Raw genomic sequence first — 16,901 nt, forward strand, 5'->3', positions numbered from 1 at the left:
CCTATGATGCTTCTGCGTGGTCAATGGGGCAGGTTTGACCCCACAGAACCTGGCATAGGGAAGCTCAGGGGTCTACACCTTCTCCAAGCCCACCTCTCTCCTCGGTTGAACCTGCATCAGCATCTCCTATGGCTCCTAGATTTGGGGCTCATTGCTCCTAGACACCAAGGGCTTCAGGGGCCAAACAAAGCAGAAGTTCTGGGGTCATGGCTGGGTTTGGAAGTGCTGGGGGAGGAAGCCCTGGTGCAGGACGGGTCTGCTGAGGATGCCAAGTTGAATTAAAACCTTTCAAATGGTTCCTCATATCTTCCCTGGAGCAAAGGAAGGGGGCAGAGCAAACATTTTTCCCTCTAACATACATCAACATGCTCAGTATTGTAATAATAGACCATTTACAGTTGTTTATTTTAAGAAATGTACAAAGAAAAATGGCTTTAACTCACACAAATCTTGCTCTTTGGCATTTTTTTCTGTCACCGACAACACGTACGTACAAGCAGCATTGATTGTGAACCACAACCTGGGCTGGAAACCACTGGGCCATGGGTTCTTCCCACACAAATGCCCCTTGAAAACAGCTCAGGCTCCTTTTCCAGGGAGTGTCGCCCTACTCAACATGGAAATGAAAGCACAACGCTATGGGATAAAGCAGAGCGACGTCGGCTCTGCTGCCTGGCCGACAGCACATGGATGCAAGTGAGCTCAGCACCGCCCTTTGAACACGGGGCATCTGCAATGGCTTGGCACCAAATTCAGCCCAAGAAAATAAAGATATTAGAATAAAAAAAAGACAGACTCTTGAAGAAGCCCTTGTTTTAGCTGGAAGAGGTTTTGGTTCATGTTTGTTTTCATCTCAAGAGGGTTTTTTTTCCCTTTTGTTCAGAGATGAACCCTGGGGGTTTTGCACATTTTCTTGATTTCCTTTCCTTTTATCCATCTCCAAAACCCTCCCCATCAGTAAAACCCTCCTCTGCTGGGAGGTTTCCTGGTGAGGAACTGCCTGAGCCCACCAGGCTCTGCAAACAAGTGTCATCTCCAGAGCCCAGCCAAGGAAAAGATGCTCTGCCCAAGATTTTGGGGTTTACACCCCATTGGGAGCATTCATTGCTTTACGACCCCCCAGTGCTGGATCACCGATGGGACTCAATTTAAGCAGCTCATTGTAAGGACCATCCAAAGACCTGCTCCGATCCTCAGGGATGCGTCTTGTTAATTAGCGCTAAGAAAGAGCACCCCAGTGGGACACTTCCACTTGAAGAAGCCCTAGAAGTTGTTTTGTTACAGGGACTGGGGGCATTTCCATTTGCTATGGGGTCAAAAAAACCCTAAAACTGGTTTTATTACAGGGACTGGGGATCCTCAGAGAAGGTTCTCCAAACCCTACCTTTATCCATTGCTTTCCTGCCACAACATCTGGATGAAATGGGAAAATGGAGAAGAAGCGTGACTTTAAATACTATTTACATCTGTACCTTAGAGACCTGAACAATTTATGATTTCGATGACTATTCAGAGACCTTTAAACCTGATATTTAACCCTGAGAACATATCTGCAGATGCTTTGTTTTGGCAACGCAACCAAATCTTTAAGACATAATTGCACTTTTCTCTGCGTGTAACAAAAAAATAACCCATAAAGCTTATTCAAATATTCCAAAGAAAGGTGCTAATTTAAGACATCAGAGATTTTTGTTCACAAAACCTTGTCTTTTCTGTAATTATCCTTAGTATTATTTCACTTGGGCTCATCTTTCACCAGCTACTTGGAAGAAGAATATACAAGAAAATTTCTTAATTGTGAAATAACATTAATAAATAATTACTTAAGTAAAAGGATATCCGGACTCAGTTGTTAATGTCTCAAAAACATTGTTACCTTGATGAGATCATTTCAAAACTAAGATGTTTGTCTTTCACCGACAACAAAGATTTCACAATTAATTCTCATAAGGAAATGTTAAACCCTTTGTGACTGCAGTGAGGTGTAAAAAACAGGTTCAGGAAGAGATCCTGCTTTGAAAGTGAGGTGTCCTACTTGAAACAGCTGAAAGTAGCTCAATATCTAAGATCTAGTGATCTGGATATGGAAGAGCACTTGAAAATGAGACACAAATGAAATCTTTTGGGGCTGGGCAAGAGATGGAAGCCTGTTTCTGTTATACCAGCGACTCTTTCACAACACGTTCCTTATCCCATGCCTTTGCTTTGCCAGGAGGATCTCGAGTCTCTGAGCTGGGAACGGGTGCAAGATCAAAGGCAGGGGCTGTCTCCACATCTGTCCCACTGTTCCCATACATCTCCCTCATTTTGGTGGCGATTAGACCTTCCTTCTCAGGTGCATCCTCTCTCAGGTCATCCTCATCCTTACTGTGTCTGTACATGTAGGATGCCTGCTTCATCGAGCGCCTCAAGAGGTACCTCCGGAAAGCCCTCTGGATTTTTGTAGCACAGACTTCCTCATGTTTCCTTTTCAGAGTGGTGGTGATGGGCTCATAGGAAACCTTTGAGGGGTTTGCAGCCATGAACTTCTCCTCCATGGTGGCCTTCAAGCCATCCATCTCTCCCGAGTCTCCTAGCACTTCTTTAGTCAGGGCAAAGAGGATATCCAGACAGTGGATTTTGTCCCCAGCAACCATTGGTAGATCCATGGTGATTAGCTTGATCTTGTTCGGCTTGGGAATTTTGAGTGGCTCCTGTAAGGTGTCTACAAAATCAGACAAGGTGCTGTATGCAATGAACTGGGTGGCGTCTGGGGTCAAACTCTCCCAGGTTTCATAAAACATTTTCAAAATCATCTTCACAGAGGGGTTCGCTGCTCTCCTCCGTGGCCACGTTGAAGTTCTCCAGGATGATGGCAATGTACATATTCACCAACAATGAGAAAGGAATGATGATGTAGCTGCAGAAGAAGAAGATGCCAATGGACGGATTGCCTACAGTTCCCTTTTACTGAACTGCCAGGGGTTTTCCAGGTCAGGGTCCACAGTCCAGGGGGACCACTGTTCAGGATCGGGCTGAGGAGACCATCCATCCAGCTGATGTGGTGATCTGGAAGAGGCAGAGTGATGGCTGTTCCCAAAAAGTTTCAAAGTTGAAGATGTCGTCAATTCCTGCCTCCTTCTTTACATAGGCAAAGTTGGACATCCGAAGATTGAGTAGATGAACATGACAGGAAAAGCAGGAGACCGATTTGAAGAGGCAGGCAGGGACATCATCAGAGCAAAGAGGAGAGTCCGATGCCTTTTGCCCCTCGAATCAGCCGGAGGACACGACCAATCCTTGCCAGCCTGATGACCCTGAAGAGGGTAGGTGATACGAAGTACTTTTCTATGATGTCTGAGAGGACAATACCTGGGAAGGGATGAAGAAGTGGTGAGTTTCTTGTGCTCTACAATCAACACAGGGAGGTGAGGTGGAGCTGCTCTGCTCCATCTGCCAGGGTCAGCAGATGCACTGAGATGAGGCCACTCCCATGGCTCACAGTGCTCTCTGCTCCTCCATGGTGAAGGGAACGTATTAAGAGACCATCTCTGAGCAAACTCAGAGATTAAATGCCAGCTGCTGTGTTTCAGCAGTGCAGCCATGGAGACCAGGGGGAATCCAACACAAAAGGAATGGAACAGAATCCCAGCCCCCACCCTGCCTAGTGACTTGGGTAGCCTTGCATTTCATGGAATCATAGCATGGTTTGGCTTGGAAGGGACCTCAAAGCCCATCCCACTGGATCAAGTTGCTCAAAACCCAATCCAAGCTGGCCTTGAACACCTCCAGGGATGGGGCAGCCACCATTTCTCTGGGCAACCTGATCCAGGGCCTCCCCACCCTCACAGGTAAACATTTCTCCCTAAGATCTCATCTCAGTCTCATCTCTTCAGCTTAAAAACCATTCCCCCTCGTACTATGCCTGCACTCCCTGATCATAGCCCCTCAGCAGCTTTCATGTAGGCCCCACTTGTCTCATCCTGTTGGCTTGGCCCTTCTCAAAGGGTGGTTGTAAGGAAGTGGTCAGTACATCTTGCTGGCTGTGAGCTGGCCAGACCATTTCCACTCTTCGTAATACTGTGGAACCTCTGAGGAACCAGTGGAATTAGAAAGACTCACCTAAGATGGAGAGTATGACCACCACAAAGTCAAAGATGTTCCAGCCAATAGTGAAGTAGTAGTAGCGCAAGGCAAACATTTTGAGAACACACTCTCCAGTGAAGATGACAATAAAGACCAGGTTGATCTTGTAGAGGATAGATGTTTTGAGTTCGCTTTGATCATCTGTTTCGACCATCATGGTCACCATGTTAAGACAAATCAGGATCATGATGGTTATGTCAAACACTTGCTTGGTAACAAAGTCAAACACCATCCCTTGAAACTTGTTCTGCCATAAGAGCCACGCGTGTGATGATGGGGAACCAGAGGTGAGGTGGGAATCCATGACAGACACACACAAAGACACAACAGAAAGAGAAGAAGGAATTAAAAGAGTGCAGGACCCCAGGGTTGTGGCCAGTATGCGGGTGTCTCAGCCCAAAAAGCTATGGAAGGAGGATACCCATCACCTTGCAGGGTGAAGCACACCTGATAAAACCATGGCCTAGAGGTGTGGACAAAGTGGACAGTTGCTTTCTAATCACATTCACAACTGATGGAAGTGTTCAAAGCCAGGTTGGATGGCGCCTTGGGCAGCCTGAATCCAGCAGGATTGTCCCTGCCCATGGCAGAGGGGTTTGCAACTGGATGATCCTTAAGGTTCCTTCCAATGCAAACCATTCTATGATTCTAATGCATCAGGGCAAAAAATAACACATTGGAGAAAAGCCTTGCTTGAGCGGGGGCAGGGAAACCAAAAACCCATATTGGCAATGCCCTTCTCTAGGAGTGCTGAAAAACTGAGCTTCCTTGAGTCTGTCTCCCTTGGAGAGAGGGAGCTGGGAGCTGAGCTAGGAGAACACCTTAATGCCTCAAAAGGCATTCTTCACTGGCCATGCTAGCATGACCCAGGGTTAAAGAGCAAACACAAAGGAGGTTGTCTAATAAGATGTTTTCTGGAGCCTCAGCCTTAGCGAGGGCTAAGAGTAGAAATGAGGAGCCCAGGTTTGGGTTCTTGCCCTGGCAAATGGTCTTCTGAGATGCTTCCTATTTGCTTTGGGGTCAGTTGGTGGCATGAATTGCTCCCTCCCCGCTGTGCTCCAGGGGTGATTAACCAACCTAACCGAAGGCCTGGGGATGGGCTTCTGGGGTTTCTTGGAGCCTAGCTTTTTCATGGCATTATAGTATTTCTTCTGCTCTTCTGTCATGAAGATGTCTTTGCCTCCAAAGTATAAAGGGAATCAGCACTGTTAGTCTTGGCAGCTCCTCTCTTCCTAACAAGCCTCTCTGACCATGCTTCTTCCCACGAGCATCTCCATCCAAGCTCTGACCAGGCACCGCTCACTGCACTGACTCTGCTTCCTCCCTGCTTGCCCCTTTCTGCCTTCCCCAAGGCAAAACACCTGTGGGTGCTTACCCCATCACTACCATTTCCTCCCACAGAGGTGAGATGCTGCCTCCCAGACTGCTATTGTGGGTGGGGAACCTCACGCCATATTGAATTCTTCCTCTCCTCGCTGGCCTGACCTTGTCTGAAGTGGGGCAGCATCTCAGTGAGCTTCAGAGATTGCTCAGCACAAATAACATGCTCTGAGTTATCCACCCGCCACCCATTCCCCCCTCCGGTAGCCCAGAGGTCTCATATAATGGATAATGGCAATTCACATTGCAGAGGGATCTTGGCAGAGTGGCCCCTGGTCCAACTTGCTCTATACAACTGTGCTTGTCCTCTCCAATCCTGGATCATCACCCCAGAAGGCAACAGTGGCTACAAGACCCAGAAAATGCTTATCTTTTTCTTCTGCTGATTGAAGTTGTCAATGATGACGCCAATGAAGAGGTTCAGGGTGAAGAAGGCACCGAAGATGATGAAGATAACAAAGTAGATGTACATGTAGAGGTTGATCTCATACATTGGTTGCTCTTCAATCTGACCAGGAAAGATAGGAAATATGAGGCTAAACCTGTTCAAGAAGTGTGCCTCCAAGCCCTCAGACAATGATTGCTGCATCTGGACAGAGCTCTGAGGTGGCTGCTCCAAAATCATTGGCAGATGCTGTGCAGGTTCAGTGATCCCTGTGGGAGCAGTCATGGGAAGGGACATCCATGTGACACCAGCTGGGGGACAAGGATGTACTGACCCCTAATCCCAAGGCATGGGCTGGAGAATAGGAGAGGTTGCCCAGATGCAGCGATCTCAATGAGCAAATGTGAGTTTCTTCCCAGTAATCGACTTTCCAAAGGCTGAAACGCAGCCAAGAGGGAAAAGGGAGAGTGGGAATTGTTTTAAGCTGAAAGAGGGGAGGTTTAGATGAGACTGAAGAAATGTTTTGCTGTGAGGGTGGGGAGGCCCTGGCCCAGGTTGCCCAGAGCAGTGGTGGCTGCCCCATCCCTGGAGGGGTTCAAGGCCAGGTTGGATGGGGCTTGGAGCAACCAGATCCAGCGGGAGGTGTCCCTGTCCATGGCAGGGGGTGGAACTGGATGGGCTTTGAGGTCCCTCCCAACCCAAACCATCCCATAATTCTATGATTATGTGGCAGCCTCGGAAAACCCTTCTCATCTCAAGAGGCAGCACTTGATTCTGTTCTATACTGGAGAGGTGTCACAATGAGCTTTCCTCATTTGAGGGAAGCTCTTGGCAACAGAGAGCACATTTCCTCCCAAAGGCAGCTTTGCCCAGGTGTCTGGGGAGGCAGGAGCCCAAGCCATTTTCAGAGGGAGTTGGAAGAAGGTCTCCTCTGAGCGCCAGAAGCTGCAGCCAGGAGGGCGAGCAGAGCGGCTGTTTCTGATTCTAAAAAAAGGAGCAATGAAAACATACCGTTCATGCCGTGGGTGTGTGGGGCTGACCCCACAGCAGGGCATCGGCAAGTGTGCTCGGTTAGAGAAAGGTAGGAAGTTCCTCCTGCTGCAATGGCTCATGGCAGTGGTGTACACACACAGCTGGTGTGGGGACACTTTTTGGAAACTGCAGGAAACCCTTCAAAACATTCTTTTAAACCCTTTAAAACCTGAAGCTTAAGTACTGGCTGCTCTGTTTTAATGATCTATTGACTGCTCAAGGCAAGCAGGTTTTTTCTCCAGGTGGGATAAGCTTTCTGAGCTGGAGGGACACATAGAGGGCATGGTGTCAGAGCAGGGTGAATGTTGGGCTCTCCACGGTGGAGTGGTGGAGGCAGAGAGGGAATTTCAGACCACAAAGCTGAAGCTGAGAGGAGCAGGCTCAGCTCCAGCTGGATCCTGGGTGGTGTGGGAGCCTGATGTGGGGACATACTACAACTGGGATACAGGTGACAATGACATGGGTGGCCGAAGGCAGCAGAAGGGACACAATTTGCTGCTCTTTTTGAAGCAGCAGGAGGGGATGTTAGGGGGATTTCTCCACTCTTTAACCTATGTCTTAGCTGAAGCCATGGTAGTATGCAGGCAGCAATGGACAGAGCCAGAGGAGATGCTTCAATTGAGAGGGTCCATCCCCACGCTGAACTGCACCTCAGCTCCAGGACCTCTGTCAGGAGGGAACCAAGCTGGTGGTATGAGTGAGATTTGCGCTAGTTGTGAGATGTCCCTGCTTGTCTTCTCACCTCGCGTGAGTCCACAGCAGCGTACATTGATTCCATACCGCCTTTGAAGGTCGCCTGTGGGACAGTGGAGAAGAACAGATTTGCTGGGAGGTGTTTGGAGCTAAGGGGGGAAGGGGAGGGCTATGGGTGTTTGGGGGTTTATGTCTGAGACATGCCCCCTTCCCTCCCTTAAAGGGGCTACAGTGAAGCTGGGGAGGGGCTCTTGATCAAGGAGTGCAGAAATTAGGAGGAGGGGGAATGGTTTTCATCTGAAAGAGGGGAGATTGAGATGAGATTTTTAGGAAGAATGTTTTCCTGTGAGGGTGGGGAGGGCCCTGGCCCAGGTTGGCCAGAGAAATGGTGGCTGCCCCATCCCTGGAGGTGTTCAAGGCCAGGTTGGATGAGGGCTTGGAGCAACTCATCCAGTGGGAGGTGTCCCTGCCCATAGCAGGGGGAGGGAAGTGGATGGGCTTTGAGGTCCTTCCAATCCACACCATTCCATGTCTGTATGATTCTACATGAGTTATTGGCCACTATCTCATGGACCTTTTCCTGTCTTCCAGGTGGGATCTCAGCAGACAATAACAGCACCAAGAATAGCACAGGTAACCTTTCAGACCTGTTGAGGCTTTGAGGTCCCTTCCAACCCAAACCTTTCTATGATTCTCTTGTTTGTTAAACAAAAAGCATGAATGCCCTCTTTCCTGAATCTGATGGAACAACAAAACTGAATGTAAAGCTGGTTAATCAATTTGGGTTCTGCTCTGATTCTGCAGCAGCCAGTTCCCCTGGATCTGATGGGAGTAACCCCAGCCTACTCATAAGGGGGACCACACAGATATGCTTTATGAAAATTGTGGTGAGCAGTTCCTCTTCTGCTTTTCCAGGCTCAGCTGTGGTGGGTTCAGTGGAAGCACGTCTGCATTCGCCCACTGCCCTGGCAGCAGACACACACACTCTTTCCGTTGTCATCTTACCCACCGCAAAACCCTTGCAGCCTATGACAAGAGCAGACTGAACTCTTCAGATATGTACGGGGGAAATGAGGTGTGCCCCTCCTCCTTGCTCCTGCATCCTGTGTGTGCAGAGGACTTCTTGCCACTCCAGGCTTGGGGACTTACCTACACTCCCTGTAAGAGTTCCCTGGTGACACGTGTCTTCCCCTCCCATCTACCCTATTCATGTCCTTCTTGGCTTGGCAGTTTGTGGTTTTTTTTTTTCTATATTAAATACAATTTGGAGCTAAGAAGCAGTTAAAAGACCCTGTCTTGCATCAGAGCAGCATCCCATAGAGCGAGACCTGAGGAGGCCATGGAGATGATCCAAAGGTTGGAGCACCTCCCACATGGGACAGGATGAGAGAGTTGGGGTTGTTTCAACCTGGAGAAGAGAAGGCTCTGGGGAGACCTTAGAGCAGCTTCCAGGACTGAAAAGGGACTCCAAGAAAAGCAGGAGGGGCCTCTTAATTCAGGGAGGGCAGGGACAGGACGAGGGGGAACAGTTTTCAGCTGAAGATGAGATCTTAGGAAGAAGAGTGTTTTGCTGTGAGGTTGGGGAGGGCCCTGGCCTAGGTTGCCCAGAGCAGTGGTGGCTGCCCCATCCCTGGAGGGGTTCAGGCCAGGTTGGATGGGGCTTGGAGCAACCGGATCCAGTGTGCAGGTGTCCCTGCCCATGGCAGTGGGGTTGGAACTGAATGGGCTTTGAAATCCCTTCCAACCTAAACTATTCAATGATTTTCAGATCTTATTTCAGCCCCAATACTATTCATGCTCCCCTGTATGTCGATACCCCTCTTGGAGGGATGGCTGCTGCTTTCATTACATACCACCTGCAGCAAGGAGAGGTATCCCAAGCCTACGTTGTCGAAATTAACTTTGACGTTGACCCATCTGACTTCATTGGTGTGAAGGAGGGCCATGCAGTCACTCTTGTTGTTCACATCGCTGATGTCGAAGAGGTCCCCTGTGGTGGTGTTGACGCATCGGTAGAACTTGCCGGCAAAGAGGTTCACCCCCATAATGCTGAATATTAGCCAGAAGATGAGGCACACCAGCAGGACATTCATGATGGAGGGGATAGCACCCAGCAAGGCATTCACAACCACCTGCAAAGGGAGAAAGAAAACACCTTGGAGGACCTGGCTAGGGAAGCAGGCTAGCAAGCGTGGACCTTCACATCCCTGTGCCCTCCTCAGCAGCACTGGGTGGGCTCAGACTGAATCAAACGTACCTTAGCATGAAACCACTGATCTGGAGGCCCCTAAAAGCCACCTGGGACGGGGCCCTGATGTAGGTGACTGCTGAACGGTGCTCTTTGCACAGCTGTGTCAGAGTCAGGAGCACATGGGGGAGACACCTACCCTCATGCCCTCAAATCTGGACAGGGCACGCAGTGGTCTCAGAGCTCTCAGTGTCCGCAGGGATTTGATGGCTCCCAGCTCGGAGTATCCCAGCCAGTTTGCCGTCAGGCTGACAATGGAAACCTGGAAGGAGTAGTCCAAGGGATTAGCAGCTTCTCAGATGGGAACAGTGAAGAGGAACTGACCCATGGCTCTGCAGCTCCTGCCTGTTCCTCTCTCCCCAGCACTCCCTTAGGCCAGCGGTCATGGTTTTGGGACACAGGGACTGGCATTGAGGCCTTGGGATCCTGGTGACCAGCCACCTGGAGGATGTCCCTGCCTCTTGGGTATGAGGGTGGAAGTGACGAGGGATGCAGAAATACCATACAGGTAGAATGGCCTACTGTGTCCCAGAGCACTTGGGAGACCCTGTGTCCCCTTGCATCTCTTCTGGGGTCTGGTAGAACAGCAGGGCTTGTTCTTGGCGTGAGTGTAAAATAGAAAGGGTTTGAAAGGGTTTCTGTAACCAGGGAAAGAAGTGGCCCTGCCTGTGGAGGACCATTATTTTAAGCAGTGGTCTAAGCCCTCATTCCACCACCACCACATTGTCCTTCAAAATACTATATGGGTTCATTTTCAACAACCTGCTACCAGACCATAATTCTCCCCATGCCCTCAGTGAACTATGGCTCTAGCTGTGCTCCTCAGACAACACTTACATCGACGATGAGGAAATCCAGCCAGCACCATGCATTGGTGAAATACACCTTGAAGCCATAGGCCACCCACTTGAGCAACATCTCAATGACAAAGATGTAGGAGAAGACCTTGTCAGCATACTCCAGGATGGTGCGTATCACTTTTCGTTGTTCGATGTAGATGTCTTCAAAAGCCTGGAAGAGGAGTGGAGCTACGTGACAGTCATTCTTCCATTAGACCCACTGCATGGCTCGCTGCAGCCACATCAATGCCTGCATAGTCCTTGTTTTCCTAGGGCTTGGGGCAGCGTGAAAAGTTGAGTGCGTACCTACAGAGCCTACCTACTGATGCAAATGATCAACATGGGGGTCTAACTCTTGTCTGCAAGTTCTTGTTGGCTGTGTAGAGCAGTGTTTGTCCTGAAGCAAAGCATCATTGAAACAAATGAGTTCCACCTGGCTGCAGAGCAGCTCTGTGGAGAAGGACCTGGGGGTCTTGGTGGACAAGAAATTCAACATGAGTGAGCAGCATGCTGCAGCAGAAAAAAAGGTCAACGGGGGTGCATCAAGAAGGGCATCACCAGCAGTGATAAAGAAGTCATTATCTCACTCAGCTCAGCACTTGTCAGGCCACACCTGGAGTGCAGCATCCAGTTTTGGTCCCTGCTGTACAGAAAAGAAGTGGCCAGGCTGGAGAGGGTCCAGAAAAATGTCACTGAGATGACCAGAGGACTGGGAAACCTTCCATACAAAGTAAGGCTGAGGGAGCTGGGTTTGTTCAGCCTTGAGAGAAGGGGAGACTTTATCACCAGGTACCAGTACATAAAGGGTGTCTGTCAAGACGATGGAGACTCCCTTTTCATGTGGAAAGGACAAGGGCTGATGGGGATACATTGCTCCTGATTGGATTCCAGAAGAAAACGTGTCACCACCAGAACAGTGAAGCACTGGAATGATCTCCTCAGGGAAGTGGTGGATTCCTCTACACGGAACACTTTAAAGCCTCAGCTTGACAAGGTTCTGGGCCATCTCATTTAAACTATAGATCACCTAAGAGGTGGGACCAGATGATCCCTGAGTTCCCTTCCAACCTGGCAGCCTGTGAAATGTCCAGCTGCATCAAATTCCCACCAGACTGAGCACAAGACAAAAGCCAGGACACCAACGTGGACCTTTGGATGTCTTGGTGGTTTCAAACATGCTCTTAGGAGTCTGGGTTACTGCTATGTCTGCAGAGGTGCTCTTTGGGTTGTGGTCTGTCTTAAGAAGTCCTCACCACACACAGAAGAAATTGTACTTCTTTGTTTCTTACAGCTTTAAAACAACCGGTAGGCTATCAAGGTGTTTGCATCTCATAGTTGTTGGGCCTGTGTCTTGTTGATGCCTCTGGACTTGCTACGCTAGCTCTGATTTCTTGTAGTGGCCCATGAGAAGCAGGGAAGATCACAGATCCTCAGAGAGGAGGCTGGCTGACACCCAGCTTTTTAATGAGGTTGATTGAAATGGATGCCAAGGTTTTGGGAAAGTGCCCAAGTCAGCAGCTGGAAGTGCTGAAGAGCCACATGATAGCCCTGAACTGTTTGTAAAGCACCTCCCAACAGCCAGTTACAGAGGCAGTGGAATGAGGAACCACCCACATAAAGTTAAAGAGATGGTGCAGCTTTTTTCATCACTGACATTAAGAGCAGGAGGGGAAGCTGTAGGTGGTTGCATCCCCTTGAGCCCATGGACCACAGCCCATGATGGATGCTGAGGGGGTTGTAAAAGGTGACTGTACTGATGCAGGGGTCTTGCAGGGCAAGTGAAGGATGTTTAGATCTCTTTGCAAGACTCTACATTGTGCAGACCTGAGCCAAATGCGGTTTTAAATCAAACATCTGTGTTACTTTGCACAGGAGACAAACAGGAGATGCCCAGATTCCGCCCACATTGTTGGGCTCCCACCAAGGTGGGGAGATGCTGCAGAAGAAATACGATGGGGTGAAAGGTGGTACCTACCAGTGCTCCGCTGCTGAGGAGGATCATGAAGACGATGAAGGTCTCGAACCAGTCATGCTCCACAATACGGAAGCAGGTTTTCCGGATGTTCCACCAGACCTTCCCTCTGTCACTGGTGATGTCCACATAGAGGCAGGGAAACCTCTTCACACAGCCTGGGATGGGACAAAGAGCTATGGGTTACCTCCTGACCAGGGTGTTTCCACCAACACGACACTATTCATGCTTTTATTGTCTTTTCAAACCCTCCTTGGTGAAGGCTGGAGCAAGATCTTTCAGGCTTTGAGAGTGTGCACACAAGAGGGGACTCCATGGGCAACATCTCCTTGGTAGTACAGGAGAGTTTGGAGTTTGGGCTGTGCTAAGTGAGCCTGGGGGCTGTTATGCTGCAGGAGTTGGTTAGCAATGCCCCCTCCAACCCCCCCCCGCCCTCCTCTTGGGGTCCCCTGTCCTGCTCAGTCCCTCACTTTCAGTGAAGCATTCCTCTGGCTCTTGGCTCTCCTCAGCTTCTTCTGCCACCTCCTCCTCCACCGGTGGCGGGGGCTTGTAATCCACCGTGCTGCACAGAGATGATGTGTTGTCACTGGTGAGGAGATTCTGCAAAGGAAGAAGAGGACTCAGGCTGGGCTGCCCTGCAGAAGGAATGCTCTGGGGCTGTAACTGCCTCCAGCTGTCCTCTGGCTCCTCCTGCCCCCTCTGAGGGAGCCAGCTGGTGTGACACCCTTGCTTGAAGGCTACTCTGAGTCCCTTTCCTATGACACAGCACAGAGTGAAGCTTTTGGATGAGCCATCTTAGGGGATTTTTGGTACATGAACTTGCACAAACTTTGCTTTCTATCCAAGTTCAGAGGAGAAAAATGTCCCCTGATCCCAGCCTTCCTCCCAGCACTGCAAGTCCGTCTCTAATCCACTTGTACCATCATCTCAGGATGATTTTCTCACTACCTCCTCCCTCTCTGCATGCCCCTGTCCCAGAAAAAAACCTCTGCCAAATGCCCGTTGGTACAATTAGACCTGCAGAAACCTTGGTGGCCACCATGGCATTTGTCTGAAATCCTGGTGGCTCAGCTCATCCTGAAGGTTCACCCAAGTTCACAGATTGCATCCCAAATATCTCTCATGGCTCCATCCTGTGCCACAGCTCAGCTTGGCTGGCTTCCCAGATGTCACTCAGCAAGGCCCAGAGAGGCTGATAATGAGAGGAAAACCTTGGCAAGGCCGTGGGATTTTTTCCTCAATTCCTTTTTTCTGGCTTTCCGAGAAAACCTTTTGCATCGCTTGAGGAAGGAGAAGATCCCCAGACCTGCTTGTCCCACCTGGGAGTAGATGATATTATGTGTGTAATGTATACATGCCTCTCTACTCTGCTCTTCTGAGACCCCACTGGAGTTCTGGGTCCAGTTTTGGAATCCCCAACATAAGAAGGAGATGGATCTGTTGGGACAGGTCCAGAGGAGTCCACAAAAATCATCTGAGGGCTGGAGCACCTTTGCTTGTGAGGACAGGCCGAGAGAGCTGGGGTTTTTCAAGCTGGAGAAGAAAAGGCTCTGAGGAGACCTTAGAGCAGCTTCCAGTACTGAAAGGGGCTCCAGGAAAGATGAGGAGGAGCTTTTTACAAGGGCCTGGAGTGATAGGACAAGGGGGAATGGCTTTAAATTGGAAGAGGGAAGATTTAGATTAGACATTAGGAAGAAATTCTTCACAATGAGAGGGGAGAGACCCTGGCCCAGGTTGCCCAGAGAAGTGGTGGCTGCCCCATCCCTGGAGGTGTTCAAGGCCAGGTGGGATGGGGCCTTGAGCAACCGGATCCAGTGGGGGATGGAATTAGATGATATTTAAGGTCCTTTCCAACGCAAACCATTCTATTATTCTGTAGTGGATGGGTGTCTCCAGTGCAGGATGGTGTTGGATTGCCGGGATGGAGATAATCCTCCCCCAAGGCTGCTGTGCTTTCTGCAGTAATGACGTAGCTGCTCCATCCTCCAACAAGCCAGGGAAGATTCCCTGGGGTAATTTGAGGGATCATCATCTACAGCTTCAAGGGGCCACAGCCACATTAGTAGGAGAAGACATTACTTTGGGGGACCCTTGCAGCCTGGCCACTGCGTGCTGGGGCCACTGCCTTCAGGAGCAGGACACAGCAGCGGCATGAGCTGTCGGCTGGTGGCTCTGCAGAAGCAGTGGGGCCACCCTCTGCCAGGGCTATGGGGGAACAGGAGGAGTTGGGGGATTAGGAGGCTTCGGCATGGAGCCAGGCAAGCTATGACCCTGGGAAAGGACATGTGGAAACCAGCTGCCTGCAGGACAAGCCTTACAGAGGCACAGGTGGGGATGAACCAGCTCAGCCATGCCAGAGACTGGGGGAAAGGTGCCCAAGGCAGGTCCTCTTGGTGGAGGGACAGGGATAACTGTGCTGGCCCCATTGCATGGTCCCCAAACTACCATCCCTGGAGGATCTTTAACCTCCACACATCTGCAGCTAGCAAGTCTACAGAACAATTTCCATAGTACCTGGTACAGCACCTCCAGACTTGGGCGTTTCCACCCATATCCAGGGCTTTCTCCCTTCTTACCAGCACCAAACACTGGCTTTCAGGTGCTGCACACCCCTACTCATCTGTGACCTCCTGATCGTTCACACCACTTAATAATCAAGGATCTATGGTTTTAGACTAAGGGAGGGGAGATTTAGAGTGGATACAAGGAAGAAATCTTTTACAGTGGGGGTGGGGAGGCCCTGGTACAGTTTGCCCAGGGAGGTGGTGGAGGCCTCAACCCTGGAAACATTCCAGGTCAGGTTGGATGGAGCACTGAGCAACCTGATTGAGTGAAAAATGTCCCTTCTCCTGCAGGGTGGTTGGACTAGGTGACCTGTGAAGGCCCCTTCCAACTCAAAGCATTCTGTGATACTCCTGTGGTGTACGCATCCTGGAGCATCTCAGGAGACATTGCTTTGCCTGGCAGGATGAGGATCTGAGGCAAAAAGCCCCCAGAAAGAGCCCTGAGCCACAACATGAACTCTTTGCACACCATAGCCCACCGACACCGCTGTTCCGGTTACCTCCTCGCTGCTTCACAATGCAAAAGACAAATCAACTGTAAGACGCAAAAGTGCTCAAGGAGAGCAGTCACACTGCTGCCATCACCCCACAATGTCTTTGTCTTGGAAAGGGCTCTGGAAAGGGGAGAACATTTATCAGTGTTTTCTGAGCAGAACATCCAGAGAAAACCTCTCTGTTTGCAATCCTCACCGGTGTACCGTGTCCGCGGCGGTGTGTTGAGCTTTGGCTCCATCTGGAGCTAATTGATGGCATGTGAACACACTGAGCTAGCAGCAATCTTCCTTGAGGATCAGCTCTGGGCTCTCACCAATTAGCACCTGATTTCTAATTACTAGATTGTCATTTCAGGTCATGATCTCCGGCCTCTTGCCCACCCTGGGCAGGGGTCTGGTTGATAATGCACTCCCTTGGTTTGCACCTTGGTCAGTTTTTGACCAAATTTAGCCACAAAAAACATCAGTGATGATGGGGCAAATGGGTATTTAGCAACTGAGAGAGGCTGTTTGCCCTCTGCACAAGCTGAGCAGCCAGGGATGGCTCTCAAAGTGCAATCTCCATACAGGGCATTGGAGCAGGTGACACAAGGTATCCGCTGAACACAGACCCAAAACACTGAGCCATACCAGGAGGTGTCCATAATTGCACATTGAGGTTTTCTCCCAGCCACTGGGAAACATATCTTGGTGGTGGGGAGCTGAGGTCCATGAAGACCCCACAGGTCAGGCTGGATGTGTCCTGCCATGGGGGACAGGTATGCCCAGTGTGCCATGACATGGCCTGGGGACCCTGGGAGGTTTGTGCTACTGGATTGAAGTTGCAGGAGGAAAAATTTTAGTGAAAATGCCAAATCTCAGCCCTCCTGCTGGCAGCACAAAGAGCAATGACCACAGCAACGCTCTTCACCCCTTCCCTTGAAAAAGGTGCTCCAGGTAGGTTTGTCGCTTCTGAGCTTGGCAAGCAGCAAGTTTGTAATGGGTTTTACAGTGGGTCACAGCCACCACAACCTCTCAACTGCTAAAAAAAATCTGGTTTTCCCAGCTAAATAAATAATAAATAAATAATCAGGGTTGTCCCCTCTTCTTGCACCATGCCCTGAATGAGGCCCAGTCTCTGTCGCTGTGCAGAGGGGCAAGGAGCCTCCAGATGGGATTGGAGGAGGATG

At 50.0% G+C, this 16,901-nt stretch overlaps 1 protein-coding gene across 1 annotated transcript in view; it reads right to left on the reverse strand.

The window, feature by feature from the left end:
• Positions 1-336: 336 nt before the first annotated feature.
• Positions 337-16,901, reverse strand: part of SCN4A (sodium voltage-gated channel alpha subunit 4) — a 51,073-nt gene continuing 34,508 nt past the window's right edge. The window contains 15 exon segments of the mRNA XM_054088610.1: positions 337-2,783; positions 2,785-2,934; positions 2,936-3,027; positions 3,030-3,143; positions 3,146-3,238; positions 3,241-3,351; positions 4,102-4,372; positions 5,208-5,312; positions 5,876-6,013; positions 7,665-7,718; positions 9,469-9,747; positions 10,003-10,125; positions 10,701-10,874; positions 12,678-12,832; positions 13,145-13,274. Of these exon segments, the coding sequence (XP_053944585.1) occupies positions 2,157-2,783; positions 2,785-2,934; positions 2,936-3,027; positions 3,030-3,143; positions 3,146-3,238; positions 3,241-3,351; positions 4,102-4,372; positions 5,208-5,312; positions 5,876-6,013; positions 7,665-7,718; positions 9,469-9,747; positions 10,003-10,125; positions 10,701-10,874; positions 12,678-12,832; positions 13,145-13,274 (2,616 nt within the window). The 3' untranslated portion in view covers positions 337-2,156.

Source organism: Cuculus canorus, chromosome 25 (genome assembly GCF_017976375.1).
Source record: "Cuculus canorus isolate bCucCan1 chromosome 25, bCucCan1.pri, whole genome shotgun sequence".
Classification (NCBI taxonomy): Eukaryota; Metazoa; Chordata; class Aves; order Cuculiformes; family Cuculidae; genus Cuculus; species Cuculus canorus.